The 19,423-nt window shown below is 39.9% G+C and overlaps 1 protein-coding gene across 1 annotated transcript in view; it reads left to right on the top strand.

Annotated features, from left to right (window-relative positions):
• The first annotated feature begins 276 nt into the window (after positions 1 to 276).
• The window catches only part of atosa (atos homolog A), a 73,258-nt gene continuing 54,111 nt past the window's right edge, over positions 277 to 19,423 (top strand). The window contains exon 1 of the mRNA XM_061878074.1: positions 277 to 1,278. Within this exon, the coding sequence (XP_061734058.1) occupies positions 1,176 to 1,278 (103 nt within the window). The 5' untranslated portion in view covers positions 277 to 1,175. The remainder of the gene's footprint in view (positions 1,279 to 19,423) is intronic.

Below are 19,423 nucleotides of genomic sequence, written 5' to 3' on the forward strand. Positions count from 1 at the left end.
AGGGGGTACTTGAATCAAAAAAAATATTCACAGGGGCACTGAAAAAAGGTTGAGAACCACTGAGTTAGACCTTACAAAAACGTTCGCTGGTGCCAGGAAAATTGCATCAGTCCAAAAAAAAAAGAAACGAAAGAAACACAGCATCGTTTCGTGAGTAGACGATCTTTGTTCAACTTACTAACTACACCGACCAACGCCAGGAACAAAATGTTCATGACACGTGCGCACGTGAACGCGCTCCCCGATCCCGTTTGACCAATCAGCTCGCGTGTCTTTGTTGTTGCCTTTGTAGCTAACGCCGCGTGAACGCGACGTCAACATGTGACCGAGTGCTTTCATTTCTAAAAAGTTTTTTGGGGGGACGGCTCGGCAGACAAAAAGCCGTGGTGTCTTGTCTTGACTTTTTTTTTAAATTAAATTTGTAACAGGGAGAAGTGACGAGGAGAGAGAGGCGGGGGCGCTGTTGTTGGGACACGTGACGAGAGCTGTTTTGACAAGCCGCGGGGAGGAGGAAGAGCTCAACGGAGGAGTGATGATCATGGTGGTGAGGAGGAGTGGAAGAAGACGGAGGAGGAGGAGGGCCAGACTGTAAAAAAGCATCACGACGAGGAAGACTCGCGGTTCCTCTCAACGGGAGTTTACATCCAAAGAGTCCCGTGTCGTTACCTCTTTGATCTGTCGCCCCGTTTTTTTTAGCCGTTGGAAGGGAGCTCTCGTGCCAGGGCGGGGTGGACGTTAGCTTTGTGTCAAGTCGAGCCGTCGTGTTGTTGTCGGAGAGGAGAAAAGTTGTAATGACAACATGAAAGAAGGGAGACATTAGTGAACTAAACGACTCCACCGCAGTCGTTTGGTAGGCGAGCAAGTGCTAGCTGGTCAGGTTGTTTGTGTTGTCAACACAGCTGACTCGCAAGAATGCGCGCGTGTATTTAAAGCCAAGTAATTATGGCTAGGGTGTTTCAAAGAGTGTGTTATAGTCAGCTGCATTTGTGAAATATCCGTGCTTCACTTGTTTTCTCAGGCCTATTTATTTTTTGGGTTGCTGCTGTTGGAGCGATCCGCTGCCATGGACTAGTACAGTAGTAGCATGCTAACAAAGCCACGCTTTGTTGCGGGATAGGGCCAGTCAGGTCTTCACCGCCTCGCTAATAACAACAACAACAACAACAACAAAAGGCATGTTTGGGCTTCAACAAGGGGCTCCTGCACTGTTTGCTGTTGAAGACAAGAAGCCAGCAACATATCCACCGATGACACCGGACAACATGAAGCCCGAGAGAGGTACGTTCAACACCCACGACCCCCCCTTTCCAAAAAACAAACAAAATTAAAGGCCTACTAAAATGAGATTTTCTTATTTAAACAGGGATAGCAGGTCCATTCTATGTGTCATACTTGATCATTTTGCGATATTGCCATATTTTTGCTGAAAGGATTTAGTAGAGAACATCCACGATAAAGTTCGCAACTTTCGGTGCTAAGAGAAATGCCCTGCCTCTACCGGAAGTCGCAGACGATGACGTCAAATGTTGATGGCTCCTCACATATTCACATTGTTTTTAATGGGAGCCTCCAACAAAAAGTGCTATTCGAACCGAGAAAACGACAATGACCCCATTAATTGGAGCGAGGATGAAAGATTCGTCTTTGAGGATATTGATATCGACGGACTACAAAAAAAAAAAAAAAAGTAAAAAAAAAAACGCGATTGCATTGGGACAGATTCTGATGTTTTTAGACACATTTACTAGGTTAATTCTGGGAAATCCCTTATCGTTCTATTGTGTTGCTAGTGTTTTAGTGAGTTAAATAGTACCTGATAGTCGGAAGAGTGTCTCCACGGGTGTCTTGGCGCGCAGTGTCTCAGGGGAGTCGACGGCAGCTTTATGAACGGCACGAGCTCAGCTTTTCTCCGGTAAGAACTGACTTTTTAACCACAATTTTCTCACCGAAACCTACTGGTTGACATTTGGTAGGGATCCATGTTCTCTTTACCGTGCTCTGATCCATAGGAAACTTTCACCTCCAGGAATTTTAAACAAGGAATCACTGTGTGTTTGTGTGGCTAAAGACTAAAGCTTCCCAACTCCATCTTTCTACTGTGACTTCTCCAATATTAATTGAACAAATTGCAAAAGATTCAGCAACACAGATGTCCAAAAAACTCTATAATTATGCCGCTAAAGCAGACGACTTTTAGCTGTGTGTGTGCGCAGCGCTCATACTTCCTAAAAATCCGTGACGTCTTGCGTACACGTCATCATTACACGACGTTTCCAAGACGAAACTCCCGGGAAATTTAAAATTGTAATTTAGTAAACTAAAAAGGCTGTATTGGCATGTGTTGCAATGTTAATATTTCATCATTCATATATAAACTATCAGACTGCGTGGTGGGTAGTAGTGGGTTTCAGTAGGCCTTTAAAGCTGCAAGCAGCATTGGTCGGGCCCGCTTTGGCTGCTGCCCCCGCGACCCAAACCCGGATAAGCGTTAGAAGATGCATGGATAGTAGCTACTATTAGCAAACAGATAGACTTACCAACTCGGCGTAATATCTTAACATCGACACACTGGCAAAAATGAAATTTTTTAGGAACATTTTGTTTTGAAGGGGTTTTTGCCAACTTGTTGATTTTTGCTGAAGGAAGTGAGTGTATGAAATGTAGGTGTAAGTCAGACCTACATAGAGGTTTTTGTTTCATGTCTCTACGACATTTGTAACGTATGTTATAAGTAGTTTTGTCTGTGTTTTTTCCTAGGGGGCGCAAGAGCGCAATTTAGATTTTTGGGGTTTGGTTTTTTATTAGATGGCAATTTTCGACAGTCCTGATGTGTGTGTAAAATTTGGTGAGTTTTGAAGCATGTTAAGGGGGTCAAATTACAGCTTGGCGTTTCCTCTCCAAAACACAAAACAAAAATTAAAGCTGCAAGCAGGGTTGGTCGTGCCCGCTTTGGCTGCTGCCCCCGAGACCCAAACCCGGATAAGCGTTAGAAGATGCATGGATAGTAGCTACTATTAGCAAACAGATAGACTTACCAGCTCGGCGCAATATCTTAACATCGACGCACTGGTAAAAATGAAATTTTTTAGGAACATTTTGTTTTGAAAGGGTTTTTGCCAACTTCTTGTTGATTTTTGCTGAAGGAAGTGAGTGTATGAAATGTAGGTGTACGTCAGACCTACATATAGGTTGTTGTTTCATGTCTCTACGACATTTCTAACGAATTATACAAGTACTTTTGTCTGTGTGTTTTCCTAGGGGGTCGCTAGAGAGCAATTTTGATTTTTGGGGTTTGGTTTTTTATTATTTGGCAAATTTCGCTGGTCCTGATGTGTGTGTAAAATTTGGTGAGTTTTGAAGCATGTTAAGGGGGTCAAATTACAGCTCGGCGTTTCCACTCCAAAAAACAAACAAAACAAAAAAAAAACACCTCACATCTCACAAAATGGATCTGTGTGTTTCCTCACTGAGGAATGATGTAAGAGAATAAAAAATTAGGACACTTTTTTTTTTTTTTTGCTGCTCCACTTCAAGGCTTTTCCTTATTTTTTGTGCATACACAACAAACTCTTGTTTTGACGGGCTTTGCTGCTGCAAGAACTGTTCCTGACAAGCCAGGAACAGTTGTGGAAACGAGGCGCCCTAACCTTATGCTTGCCAACCTGTTTACATGTCTGCAGCAGCAGCAGAGGGGAAACGGGGACAGACATATGGGAGAGGAGGGCGGGGGGTACCCTCGTTTGTATTACTTCTGTGTTCATTTGCAGAGGCTGTCCTCTGCCTCATCGACGTATTTACATAAGCGCTTTTGTGATTGATTGTACATTGTGGCTGCTGGTGACAACACAATTAAAAGTGGCATCGGAGGCAGTGAGGCAAGGCCACTCTTCTCAGCTGTGATGAGATTAGCTGCAGTCAATCAACAGAGCCTGTGTTGCTGTGAAGGGGTTATGAAACTGCACTCAAGTCTACTGACGGGCCCGACTGTATATTGGTAAATTGGTAATACTAAGGGTCAATGCACACAAAGGGCGTAAACACGCATCGGCGCCGTCACCCCTTTCATGTAATGAATCGCTTCTGGGTAGCCTTTTATACAACAGCCAAATTCATAATGCGACTGACCAGAATATAAAGGGCATACCAACTGGCACTTGTGTAATTATAGCCTCCTAATGCAGCACAGCATGCAGCATGGAGTTGCAGTCATGTGTTGTGGTGTTTGGTCACGACAATCTGTGTTTTTGTATAAGCCAACAAAAATGTGTGGCTCCGGGACAACCTCATGAAGATAACTTGAAGAAAACATTGTCAATACCATCCTCTTTCACGCAAAACTTAATTGTAATATGCACTCCAGGCCAGTAGTTGGCAAAGTAACTGGTCCTTCACAAAAGGTCTTTCAAACTTCCTTGGTAAAGTTATGGATGGATTAATAAATCCACACTCCACAGGTGTAGTAAACCATGTGCGAGAAGTATTTTTAAGAACATATTACTGGAGAACGTTATATGTTTTATGGTGCACCAAATGCTTTGATTGTGATATCCTTTTCCTTCTTGTCATTGTGGCCAAATAGCGTAATCTTTGTCCAGTCTCAACATCAGGCTTTTGTCTAGAAGGTAATCCGGCAGCAGAATATTTTAACCAAACAAGAGTTTCGGCATCTTTTCAATCCATTACGATGTCAAACTGGTTTCACTGGTGGACAGTGACACTAGTGTTCCAGCAGTTTCCAATTCATGGCCGGCAGGAACCTTGGTGGTTTCTGAACGCCCTAACCAATATCCTGAAGTAAGTACGCATCCAAAAGCTTGTCCTTCAGTACAGTTTTTTGTACTGGTGATCTTGAAAAATGTTTTTGTTTTTAAATAACCAGTAGAGTGGAAAAACAAGTTGACTTTATATGCTTTATTGTGTTTAATTGTATCCATGAAACCATATCCAATTGTATTTACAATCCGCAAAGATGTAAATATACCATTTAAACATCACAAAATGCCACAAAGCGGAATATTCATTTTGAATATTCCGCTTAGAATATTTTCGTAAATTTTCATTGATTCTACGCCACTGGAGAAACACTTCTGCTCTCTGACCATATTATCAGATCAGTAAGCGCTTTGAGTACCTTGAAGGTAGAAAAGCGCTATACAAGTACAACCCATTTATCATTTATTTATTTATTTAATACTGGAAATATGCTAACATTGGAAAGAGATGTGCTGTCTATCATTCACAATCTTTATATAGGACAGAACACATACATTTGGCTTTTTTAGGCATTCAAAATCATAAATAGCAAACAATTGAGTTAACAGATATGGTGCTCTATTGTGCCCATTATACCCTTCTAAAAACATCTAGAAACCACAAACAATACTCCATTTACATGTTGTGACCTGAAAACTGACCAAATATGAGCAACCAATGTAGAGGGCCTGTTTTAGCAGAGCATTGATAGTCGAGAGCTAATATGCTGCTATTGTTGACACCCTAAACTGGTGGCTGCTTCTGCTTCTTCTCAAACTTGGTAAAAGTTACTTCTAGATTATAATTAATCTCTGACCTGGTAGTAGACAAATGTGGCCATGGACCGAGAGGCTTGTTCCCCTTTTTTAGCCTTTCAAGACTGGAAATTTTAAAGTTAGTGCTTGTTTTATTATGGTTGAGTTTTTATGTTTAGCACCTAGTAATGCTGTTGATGCTATAGTTTTTCCAAAAACTCTGCATCCGTTTAGCACTCTGCCTCTAAAAACCTCTTTTGGGTTCCTCTTTGTGTTTGGGTTCAAAGAATAAGGTTCTGGATTACAATTTTATCAAAGTAATCCTGTTGGCTCTCACAAAGTCTACTTGATTAATATGTTCTGTGGTTGCTTCTTCTACGTCACGGATCATTACCTCTCAAAATGGCTTGGGAATCTCCATGAGATGTCCATCCATCCATTCTCTACCGCTCTTTTCCTTTGGGGTCGCGGGGGTGCTGAAGCCTATCTCAGCTACAATTGGCCGGAAGGCACGGTACACCCTGGACAATTCGCCATATCATCGCAGGACCAACACAGATAGACTGACAACATTCACACTCACATTCACACACTAGGGCCAATTTTTAGTGTTGCCAATCAACCCATCCCCAGGTTATACTATTTTAAACACATGTATTTATTTGCAAAATGTGGAAATTTTTTGGTGTCATAAATTAAATATATATGACAATAGCTTCAATGTAGAGCAGGGGTCTCAAACATGCGGCCCGCGGGCCAATTGTGGCCCGCGAGACATTTTGCGGCCCGCACTTTGATATGACAGTTCAATGTTGGTGCGGCCCGCGAGTTTAATATTAACAGCGCTTGACAGCGCCATGCTTGCCAACGTCCCCAATTTTCCCAGGAGTCCCCTGAATTTCAGGGCATCCGTTCTCTCAAATCCCTGCCGATTTTTACCCAATCAACATTATTCAGGGGGTGCCATAATCGCACTGCCTTTTGCGCCCTCTTCATCCTGAACAGACAGCGTGCAAGCCCAGTTATATGTTGCATCTGGCCGTATAGAACGCACTTGTGCAACGGCAAGACATATTTGATCAACAGCTACACAAGTCACACTAAGGGTGGCCGTAAAAAACACTTTAACACTGTTACAATTATGTGCCAGACTGTGAACCCACACTAAACAAGAATGACAAACACATTTCAGGAGAACAACCGCACCGTAATACAATATAAACACAAGAGAACAAATACCCAGAATCTCATGCAGCCCTAACTTTTCCGGGCTAAAATATACACACCCCCGCTACAACTAACCCCCCACGGCCCCACCCTCCCTACTTGCGTCGGTTGAGATCGTGTATATTGTAGCCCGGGAGAGTTAGGGCTGCAAGGTGTTCTGGGTATTTGTTCTCTTGTGTTTAAGTTGTGTTAGGGTGCGGATGTTCTCCCAAAATATGTTTGTCGTTCTTGTTTGGTGTGGGTTCAAAGTGTGGCGCATATTTGTAACAGTATTAAAGTTGTTTATACGGCCACCCTCAGTGTGACCTGTATGGCTGTTGAACAAGTACGTCTTGCAGCAGCAAATATTGTTTTGCACAATTATCCAACAGCATGATACAAAGCTGTCTCTTTGATTGTGTGATTTAAAAGTGAGCGTGACGACATGCTGTAGAGCAGCAGTCCTCTTTCTGTGGGTATGCGAACCCCTGGGGGTACGTGAAGGTATGCCAAGGGACCATTACGAATAATTAAAGATATTCTGAAAAAAGAGTAGTGATTCATAAATATTTACTTCAACAAAATATGAATGTTAGTTCATAAACTGTGAAAAGAAATGCAACAATGCAATTTTCAGTGTTTGACAGCTATATTTTTTGTGGATATGTTCCATATATATTGATGTTAAAGATTTCTTTTTTTGTGAAGAAATGTTTAGAATTAAGTTCATGAATCCAGATGGATCTCTATTACAATCCCTAAAGAGGGCACTTTAAGTTGATGATTACTCCTATGTGTAGTAATTTTTCAACAAGTTTTTAGTTATTTGAATATCTTTTTTTCCAAATAATTCAAGAAAGACCACTACAAATGAGCAATATTTTGCACTGTTATACAATTTAATGAATCAGAAACTGATGACATAGTGCTGTACTTGACTTATTTATCTCTTTTTTTCAACCAAAAATGCTTTGCTCTGATTAGGGGGTACTTGAATTAAAAAAATGTTCACAGGGGGTACATCACTGGAAAAAAGGTTGAGAACCACTGTTGTAGAGGACGTTAAAGGCAGTGCAGTCACGGCAGCCCTCAATAATGTCGACCGGTTGAAAATTGGGACAAATTCGGGAAAATGGTTGCACCGGTAGATTGTGAGGAGGTGCAAGTATGTTGCTAGGGTGGGAAAGCCATTCATAGAAGGTGAACGCATTAAAAAGTGCATGTTAGATTTTTTTAAGAAATCTTTTCTTGCGGCCCAGCCTCACCCAGTTTCTGCATCCAGTGGCCCCCAGGTAAATTGAGTTTGAGACACCTGATGTAGAGGTACTCTACTAGTACTTTAAAGGCTCCAAAACCCAACTTTTGTAAATTGACAATTTTATATTTATTTAATTTGTTGTATCCTAGTTTGTGTTTACCCAATGCTCAATATTTTTTCAAGCTTAGACAGACAACTTCTTTCTTCTGATTCAGATAACCGATAACTTATTTGTATCTAATATTGTGGTTTGTGCATACCTGGATGTAAGAAACACTCAAAGGCAGATTTAACAAACTGTACATGTAGATTTGTTCTGACAAAGTAGTGATTCTCAGTTTATGAGTACCTCAATTTACAAGTATTTTGAGATATTAGCTGTCTCAGCTTTTTTTGTGCTTTAAGTTGTTATCATACATTTTTAGTTATGAGCCTTTCTGCCCCTAGATGGTGGTCTTACTTCCTGGCATTACTTTAAGTTAGAGGTGGAAATAACTTTGTTTTCCAACCATTGGAAACCATTAGCAGCAGTTGAGCTTCTACAGCAGCCCCGCAGAAGTCGGCGACGTCCTTCTTTGGCACTGCTGAGGCTTGCTCCTCCACCGGTGGCTCAACTTACTGCCTATGCCTGAAGCTGATTGATTGATTGAGACTATAATTTGTAGATTGCACAGTACAGTACATATTCCGTACAATTGACCACTAAATGTTAACACCCGAATAAGTTTTTAAGACGTTAATCAATTCATGGGCAGTGTCCAGTCACTACGCCACATTCCGAAATGGCAGTGTCCACTCTTCACCCTCACTGCTGTGGTTTTGTAGGTGATAGCATAACTACAAATACACCATTTTTCAACACCAATTCCAACAGGCACCAATGAATTGATATGAGAGTGTTTTACGATCTCGGTTATGTAACCAATTGAGCTCACAAGTTGAGTTACTGCCATATCTGTAACAATGGCAAAGGGCTGGTTCTCCACTAGCACCTTGTCTCTGGCAAACTTCATGAAATTTTCAAATGCTGCGGCGCTAGGAACAAGCCAGGGCCTTTCTTTGTGGCTAGCTTTGGGGCAGTCTCTTATAGCAGCGCAGGTGTCTTCCTAGCATTCACAACACTGTCACAGTGATGCTGCCGTTCTAGGTGGTTGATAAGGTTTGATGTATAGAAGCTCAATGTTTTTTCCCTTCGCGTAATATTTGCTGAACTTTTGTTGTGATTAGATAATGAAAAGTCTTCCTCTGAAACAGTGAAGAAGTCCCACACGATGTTTACAATACATTATTGAACCGTCAGCACTACATATTTAAAAGATTCACGTAAATGCATTCCTATGTTTTTGAAAATGTAAGTCATGCGTTAGGGCTGGGTGATATGGCCTTTTATAAATATCTCTATATTTTTAGGCCGTGTCGCTGTACACGATATATATTTTGCCTTGGCCTTGAATTAACACTTGATGCATATAATCACAGCAGTATGATGATTCTATGTGTCTACATTAAAACATTCTTGTTCATACTGCATTAATACATGCTCATTTTAAACTTTCATGCAGAGAAGGAAATCACAACTAAGTCAATTGACCAAAACTGTATTTATTAAACAGTTATTAAGCAATGGCAAAAACGTTCATGTCATTTCCAAAACAGAAAGTGCAAGATTGTCAGAGACATTTTAAATGTCAAATAAAAATTAGCTGTATAACAGTAAATGAAATAGTGTTCATCCTTCGCTATGTAGTAGGTTACTACGGACGTTATTAAATTCTGTTGTTGACTATTTTTTTCATATGGTGGTGATCTGGAAATGTTTGCTTCGGCATTTTGATGGTGTGGGCGTGTGGCACCGATCAGAGATGTTGACATGCGGAGTAAGCACTCTTCATTTTTTTGCAGGTGACTTTTCAAATGATGCTATATATTAGCAGTAATGCTACTTTTTATAGCAACGCTTTTGCCGCATGCTTGACTTATTACGATTGTCTGTTCGACATATTCCCACTTGAAGCCAAACCACTGCCAGATGGACCCCTTGCTGTTTTTCTTGGGAATTCTATCTTCATTCGCACCTTCTTTCTCTCGTATTACCACTCGCACGGCACTGCTAGCATCACAGCTAACGTTACCCATGCTGCTACCTCTCTGCTCCGCGAGGGCGTATATGTATGTAACGTATGACGTGACAGTATGTGACGTGTGTAAGAAGGTGTGTTTGCTGTCTGTGAGAAGGAGAGACAGGAATGAGCGAGAAGAGCAGTTCATCTGTTACTATGGAGAATTATTGACTTAGGGGAGCAGCTTCAGACAGCGTATTGAGATGCACAATTAGCTGCTAGCCGCCTTTGTGGCAACTATTTCTTTTGGTCTTGGACTAAACATCAAAATAGAAATCTACACCAAATCTACCCCGCGACACCAAAAGGGACAAGCGGCTGAAAATGGATGGATGGATAGATATATATATATCCATTTGTTACATTCATTAGGCCATGGTTACATTATTCAAGGGAGAAACGATGAGCACTTAACATTTTTCTCAGAGACCTAACATCATCTGACCTCCCCCGTGTTTTTTCCTGTGACTTGAGTGATGAGTCAGGTTGGTGTGGGAGTGCGTGTTCAACAGATTGCTCCTAAATTGAACCACGGTGCTCTTCAAGTCCTAAAACGAACACCCTGGGCTCGAGCTGGGCGTTATGGCTGAAAACTGTACCATGATAGTGTTTTATATCAGTCAATATCAATAATTATTTATATTTGTATGACATATTGAAAATATGGACCAGGAGAAAATGTATTCAATGTTTCTATTTAAAATTCTGACTTTCCTCTAAATTGTATTACTCCATGCTATCAAGGCAGAAAATAAATTACAGGTCAGCACAACCATGGAAAACACTAAATCAATATAATTCTTAAAATCACATTAAACACTTAACAATAACCTCTTAAAATTCAGGTGCAAAAATAAGGAATGCATACATGTTTAATAAAGTGTAACACAGTAGTACAAAGTGTCATCATGTAAACACAAAGAAACCTGAGAACTATTTTCTGCATGTTTAGTGCCAGGAAGTTATTGCTGACCTCAAGGGTCAGCGCAGCTAAAATGGTGTGGTATTACCGGTCTTGATGAGGACGAGCACCTTTTATATTTTACAGACCTCATTGGTCTGACTCCAGTCCGTTTTAAAATATCCTAAAAAGGGCCATACTGTCGAGGTGACTTTTGCTGGTTCATCAACATTTTATTTGGTCTATGCAGTACTCATTTTTAGTTTTTCTTCTGACTCCATGTGAAGAATCAACCACGAGACAACAACATTTCCACAACCAGACGTAATACTAACCCCCGTTTCCATATGAGTTGGGAAATTGTGTTAGATGTAAATATAAACGGAATACAATGATTTTCAAATCCTTTTCAACCCATATTCAATTGAATGCACTACAAAGACAAGATATTTGAAGTTCAAACTCATAAACCTTTTTTTTTTTTTTTTGCAAATAATAATTAACTTAGAATTTCATGGCTGCAGTACGTGCCAAAGTAGTTGGGAAAGAGCATGTTCACCCCTGTGTTACATCACCTTTTCTTTTAACAACACTCAATAAATGTTTGGGAACTGAGGAAACTAATTGTTGAAGCTTTGAAAGTGGAATTCTTTCCCATTCTTGTTTTATGTTGAGCGTCAGTCGTTCAACAGTCCGGAGTCTCCGCTGTGGTATTTTTACACTTCATAATGCGCCACACATTTTCGATGGGAGACAGGTCTGGACTGCAGGTGGGCCAGGAAAGTACCCGCACTTTTTTTTCAGAAGCCACGCTGTTGTAACGTGTGCTGAATGTGGCTTGGCATTGTCTTCCTGAAATGAGCAGGGGCGTCCATTGAAAAGACGGCGCTTCGATGGCAGCATATGTTGTTTCAAAACCTGTATGTACCTTTCAGCATTAATGGTGCCTTCACAGATGTGTAAGTTACCCATGTCTTGGGCACTAATGCACCCCCATACCATCACATATGCTGGCTTTTGAACTTTGCGTCGATAACAGTCTTGATGGTTCGCTTCCCCTTTGTGGAGTGATTTCTCCAGATTCTCTGAACCTTTTGATGATATTATGGACCGTAGATATTGAAATCCCTAAATTTCTTGCAATTGCACTTTGAGAAACATTGTTCTTAAACTGTTTGACTATTTGCTCACAAAATTGTGGACAAAGGGGTGTACCTCGCCCCATTCTTTCTTGACTGAGCATTTTATGGGAAGCTGTTTTTGTTACCAATTAGCCTGCACACCTGTGGGATGTTCCAAATAAGTGTTTGATGAGCATTCCTCAACTTTATCAGTATTTATTGCCACCTTTCCCAACTTCTTTGTCACGTGTTGCTGGCATCAAATTCTAAAGTTAATGATTATTTGCAAAAAAAAAAATGTTTATCAGTTTGAACATCAAATATGTTGTCGTTGTAGCATGTTCAACTGAATATGGGTTGAAAAGGATTTTCAAATCATTGTATTCCATTTATATTTACATCTAACACAATTTCCCAACTCATATGGAAACGGGGTTAGTAGTTGATGCTGTTACCTGATTGGCTATTAGTGTGTCACTTCCACTGATCAATGATCACACAGAGCAAGTGCATTTGTGCATGCAACCAACCTTGCTTCGACACTTCCGGTTTCTTCTGACAACAAAGAAAATAAAAAACTGAACATTTTATCAAATGCATTTTTTTATTGATACCAATTTTGTGTCTATAGCGATATATTGATATCATCATCATTTCATCATCATTTATTTTTATTCCTTTTATGAAAATGCATATATACAAGCCACATACAATTGACACTTTCATTGTTATTTTTGTTTCTTATACATTTCCATGATCAGACAGGAGCAGATGGAAGAAGAATATTCTTATATTTATCCGCCCCCTTTTTAACACAAATTATCTTAGATGATTTTATAACTGTTCCCTCCATCAACACCCGAACTCCAACATACTTTTTAATTTTCCTTTAAGCATTTTCACAATGACTTGTCCAATCAAAATCAAAATTAATTTTGATATAATTCCACTTTTCTCTTTTTATAACTTTTTTTAAATACAAAGATATTCTTACATCTTTTTAAGCCTTTGTTTAGAGAATTCCATGCTTTCACACCAACAGACAAGCACATTTGTTTCAAATTTGTTCGCACTCTTGGATGTTTAAAGTCATACGGCCTTCTGTGGTTCTCATCTTCAGATGTGAACACAAATACATTTTGTATGTCCTTCGGAAGAACTTTATTTCTCGCTTTCAACATCATTAATAGCGTATTCAATTGTTCAATGTCTTTTAGTTTTAATAATCCTGACCTAATAAAGAGTGGTTTGTGTGGTCTCTATATCCTACTGTCAAAATGATACGAATTGCTCTTTTCTGCGAAAGAATGAAATATATACATATAATTTTATCGCCCAGTCTTACCCTGGGCCTTTTTACAAGGGGTGTTACATGTATCATTAAAAAGACCAAAAAGCCAAAGAGGCAAAATAGAGCTAATTTTTTGCTGCTACCTAAACAAACTGAGATCTTGCGGGGTATGCTGAAGTCTCACTGGACATGATGGCTGAGATTTTGTGCGAGGTTTACCAAACCTTTTCAACTCTGGTCCATTTCCAAATTGCACAATATTTTGGTGTTCAAATGTTAGCGTTTCACCGTACCCTTAAAAAAAGGTTATTCCCTGGCGTTAAAGCTGTAATTGCATTTTTCTGAAAACCTAAGAAGTGCAAAGATTACTTTCCGAATATACAAAGACTTTATTACAGGGGTTACATGAGGTCATGTGGTGGAATCTCCCAAACAAAAGAGCCATGGTGATGGAGTTCTTGTTATTTTACACCCTCAACTGCCACTTTCACACTCCCACCCTCTAAGACTTGCATTTAGAAGCATTAAATGACCTCATAGCAGGTTATATTGGAGAGCCTTAGTCAGCTGGCAAGCACTGCTCTCTTCACTGTTGTTTATTGTGTTTGTATGGCGATGTGTCGCAAATAGGTCCGTTAGAAGGAGGAGTCAGTCCCTCTGCTTGCAGCCTATATTCTGTCGTGTCCTCAGACAGATTACAGCTGCCCTGAGATGTCCCAGACTCTTGCAAGAGCAGATCAGTGGATCTGTACTCTCGCTGAATAGCCCCAGATAACACAGAGTGACGTACACTGTTAGGCCATGCAGAACCGGTCTAGTTCCGTGTTGTCTTTGTCAGTGATTTATCTCACGGCAGGAGGCATCAACAACAGATGCTTTTGCGTCGGTCATACAACTCTCGCTCACTTTGAACTCACCTGATTATAAACCAAGTCACAACTACTCTAAAGACTAAGGTGTCTGAAATAAAAGCTTGCACATAATTTAATCTTGACTTATGATCCCATAAAAATCTTAGTATATTGATGCAGTTTGGTTTCTAAGTTATTTTGACCTTTTGGGCCCTTTTCTGGGTTGTCATTATTTTTGTGTATGGTTGTTTGAATTTTACATAAAATACTACACAGGCTGATAAAAATAAAATTTGCCCACAAGCCCGACAACCTGCTATGTGCCAGACCCATAGGAAAAGCTAACATTGCCTTGCAAACTGTGCCCTCTGTGTCGAGGTCAACCCTTGGCCAACATTCATCCCTAGTGTTGTTGTGACAAGTTGGACTTTAAGTAGCCTAGTCGTGCATCGTCATTTCAAGGGATTGAGCTCCCTCCATTATTTCGAGTGCAAAAATGGTCTTACATAACATTTAATTTTTGTAGTAGGAATGTAACGATAAACAGTACTAAACCGCGTTAAAACTCAGGACGGTTTATACTAACGGTTAATATAAAATTTTAACACAGACCTTAACACAGTTTCCTTTGAAGAAACAACATAACCCAATTAAAATTTTCTGCTTCACCTACTGTAAAAATATAGACGGCCACAACTTTTGAGAATAAAGATCGCCCAATAAGTTGCAATTGAGGCAGCAAATCTACCAGAAATCATCAAATACACTTTTGAGGACAAATTGTGAGCAAGTCTTCAAAAAATACTGAGAAATCTTTGTAAGTTCCTGCCCACTTTTGTTATTGTAATCTCAAAGGCTTACTAAGATTTTTTAAAACCTTTATTTATCTTGTAACGTTTTTAAACCACTTCGTGATTGCATTTAATTGCATTAAGAGATTAACTTTATTATTTATTTGGAAATATTTCATTTAGTTTGTGTTATCTATTTTAAAGTCATATTCTCAACTTTCATCATGTTCTATATTCTTGTTTAAAAATGACTTACACGGAAAAGGTTTTTTTCCTCTTCAGTAAAGGCATTTCAAAATAACGCATTTTATGCCATACCGTCAGAATCTCCTACCAGCGCATGTGGCATTTATGTGGGACTATGTAGTTAAACGTCAGCCAGAGCTGCAGGAACAGGAAGAGCCATCTGGACATGGTGGTTCTCGGAGTAGTTGGTCAAATGTCTCTTATGGTTTCCTTATTTAGGCTTGTCTTTGGCATTTTCAATCTATTATGCTTATTTAGGCTTGTCTTTGGCATTTTCAATCCATTATGCTACCGTGGTTATCTAATAAGAGCATGGGTTTATTTTTATTGGCATTTGAATCAAGGTTAATACAATGTTATAATCATATTTCCATCAAATCTAATCGAATAATAATTCCTGATTCAGAATAGATAAGCATATGGTGTTCTCTTAGTGCTGTGCAACTCTACCTTCTAACCATGTTTTGATTTTGTTTTCCCCAGCACTAACCTACATGCATTCAATTATTGCCATTTTTGGCTTTCTCATTTGGGTATTGTGACCTGCTCAGATAATTAACAAGGCCAGAATTGTGCAACTTTGCAGTATTATAAGTGACGGTTGCTCTTCTTTTGGAAATGTGACCAACCCCCTTCATCATATCCGACCACTTCAAGGTCTTCTCTTTAACATGTGGTATTTTAAGGGGTAGAGGTCAGAAGGTGATTGGGTGAGGGGGATCATGGAAGCCAGTGGGGGTGTTTTGAGAGAAGGAGCTGTGGTTAAAAGGTAGTGGCTTGGAAAGGCGCTTGTCCTATTAATTAGGCAAAACCAGCAGTTAATTATTCGGTTTTGTTTTTTCCCAATGCGACTATGTAACTGTTCTTTTACAAAAGATACATGGTTAGACACAGGCTCTGTTAACAGAGAGCAGCAACCTTGGGGACTCATACCGAAGGCGTAGAGCACATTGTTTATTAACAACAGTCTGAGGGTTCAGTAAATTTGAGACTACCGGTACTATCCCCTTTCTTTGTGCAATCACACGTATTCATCTAATCAAGCAAGCCAATTGCCTCCAGTATTTTTTGGGAGGAGATAATTGCCTTCAACCGACCTACCCTGTAGATTTTAATCTTAACTCTATTCCAGTTGACAGTAAGTTCAGAGGTTAATGTTCTTTTTTCCCATGTGCTCAGCTGATTTTTACTGGTAGTTTTTTTTTCTTCCTTTTATTTTAGACGGGGCAGCACATTGGTAATGGTAGATGTAATTTAAAGTTTCTCAAGTCTTAATCAAAGAAGGCGTGTGCTCTGATTCATGCTCAGTTTTTCACATCCTTTGGCACAATAGGAAGAGGTGGGCCAAGGCATGACACGGGTTTCATGCACATAAGCTGAGTCAGATAGCGACTTTAATGAGATAGATCTTACCAATTCTTTTAGATAACCTACACAAATTATAACTGAAATATACTCAAAAAAATCCAAAAGTCAATGCTTGTTCACCCATGACTACGTTTGTGTGCTAGTTTTGAAACCTATGGTTTATGATACGGTGTGGCTAATTTTTATGAATTTTTATCAGCTAACAACCTTAATATTTTGTATTCAACAAAGGATTCTTTATCATTACAAGCAACATATGTAAATTTTACAATATACACTGAACAAAAATATAAACACAACACATTTGTTTTGCTCCAATTTTCATGAGTTGAACTCAAAGATATAAAACTTTTACTTATTCACAAAATACCTACAGTAGTCCTCTCAAATATTGTTCACAAGATTATTGCACAGGTGTGCCTTAGGCTGCTCACAATAAAAGGCCACTTTGAAATACGCAGTTTTATCACACAGCACAATGCCACAGATGTCACAAGTTTAGAAGGAGCGTGCAGTAGGCATGCTGATAGCAGGAATGTCCACCAGAGCTGTTGCCCGTGAATTCAATGTTCATTACCACAAATTGATTAACGTGGAACCCGACCTAAACAGGTTGAAAAACGTATTCAGGTGTTCCCATTTAGTGGTCAATTGTATGAAATATGTACTGTACTGTGCAATCTACTAAAAAAAGTTTCAATCAATTTTTCTATCAAAAGCCGCCTCTGAAGGCGTTTCAGAGAATTTGGCAGTACATCCAACCGGCCTAACAACCGCAGACCACATGTAACCACACCAACCCAGGACCTCAACATCCAGCATGTGCACCTCCATTATCGTCTGAACCCAGCCAGCTGCTGCAACAATTGGTTTGCATTACCAAAGAATTTCTGCACAAATTGTGAAATCGTCTCAGGGAAGCTAATCTGCATGCTCGTCGTCCTCATTAGGGTCTTGACCTGACTGCAGTTTGTCATCATAACCACTTGAGTCGGCAAATGCTCACATTCGATGGCATCAAGCATGTTGGAGAGATGTTCTCTATCCTGGTTTTCACTGTTCAGGGCAAATGTCAGACAGCCTGTGTGGCGTCGTGTGGGTGAGCTGTTTGCTTATGTCAACGTTGTGAATCGAGTGGCCCATGGTTGGTGTGGGGTTACGGTTAGGCAGGCGTATGTTACGGACAACGAACGCAAGTACATTTTATTGATGGCATTTTGAATCCACAGAGATACCGTGATGAGATCCTGAGGCCCATTGTTGTGATATTCACCCAAGACCATCAACTCATGTTGCAGCATGACAATGCACGGCCCCATGTTGCAAGGATCTGTACACAATTCCTGGAGGCTGAAACAATCCCAGTTCTTGCATGGCCGGCATACTCACAGAAGATGTCATCCATTGAGCATGTTTGGGATGCTGTGGATCGGCGCATACAACAGCGTGTTCTAGTTCCTGCCAATAGCCAGAAACTTCGCACATCCATTGAAGAGTAGTGGACCAACATTTCACAGGCATCAATCAACATGTCGATCAACTCTATGCGAAGGAGACTAGTTGACCTGCGGGAGGCAAATAGTGTTCACACCAGATACTGACTGCTTTTCTGACCTTCCCAGACCCCCAACAAAGCAATACTGCTCACATTTTAAAGTAATCTTTTTTATTGGGCAGCCTGTGCAATAATCATGCTGTTTAATCAGCATCTTGATGTGCCACACCTGTGACGTAGGGTGGATTATCGTGGCAAAAAAGAAATGCTCACGAATGCAGATTTAGACAGATTTGTGAACAATATTTGAGAGGAATAGGTCTTTTAAGTATATAATGAAGTTTTAAATTTGATAGTTCATTCCTTCGAATGAACTCTCTGCCGCCGGTCTTTCCTTGCTTCGGACTTGCATCCACTCCGTTACATTTTTGGTAGTAGGGTCATGTTCGTAGCGCAATCTCAGATCATTCCTTGATGCTGTCTGCTATTTAAAATCTGCATGCCCATTAGACACGTAATATTAGTAATATGTCAATATTACAGCTGACATCAGGCACGTAATGAGTACGATTTTTGATAATCCATTCTGGTTTACGGCTGCAGTGGTAAATACTACGGTTTTCTTTTAAAAATAATTAACTTAAATCGGAGCTAAGTAGCTTAACTACATTTCCCAGCAATCCTGCTACTTTTTAAACCAGTAGCGTTTTCCGTAGCTTTACTATTTTTAGACCCATGTAGCGGTTAGCTAAGTTACATGCTAAAAAAGAAGGAAGAGGGAGAAGAAAAAGAGAGAACTGAACTAGTGCAACTTCACTTGGAAATATATGGGAAAATCAATGATAATAGGTTTACGTATGAGAAAATCCATGTTTAGTTGGTTGGTTTACTATGATGAGTCACGATTGGTTAAGATTAGGGCAAAAAATTACGGATAGGCCAATCACAGGCAATATAGGGCAGGTCCTCGAACCAGGAAGGGAAATCACAACAGACACGCATGTCCCAAATGACAAACGGAAATTTCTATATAAAAAAAACTAGTGGAGGTTGGCAGAGGGATTCAAATCTTCCTTAGATTTTTCTTTTAGCAATGTAGACGACGTCCAGGAAACAAGACAGTAGCCGGGAATTAAAAAGTGCCTGCCTGCAAATGTATTTGTTTATCTGAGTTTGATACATTTTGGATTATTTGCACAGCTATGTAATTTTTTTTATGTAGAAATAATGTGTTTCTATTTTATGTATACATTCTTTGTTTTTCTATT

The sequence above is a fragment of the Nerophis ophidion genome, linkage group LG02, assembly GCF_033978795.1.
Source record: "Nerophis ophidion isolate RoL-2023_Sa linkage group LG02, RoL_Noph_v1.0, whole genome shotgun sequence".
NCBI classification, from domain to species: domain Eukaryota; kingdom Metazoa; phylum Chordata; class Actinopteri; order Syngnathiformes; family Syngnathidae; genus Nerophis; species Nerophis ophidion.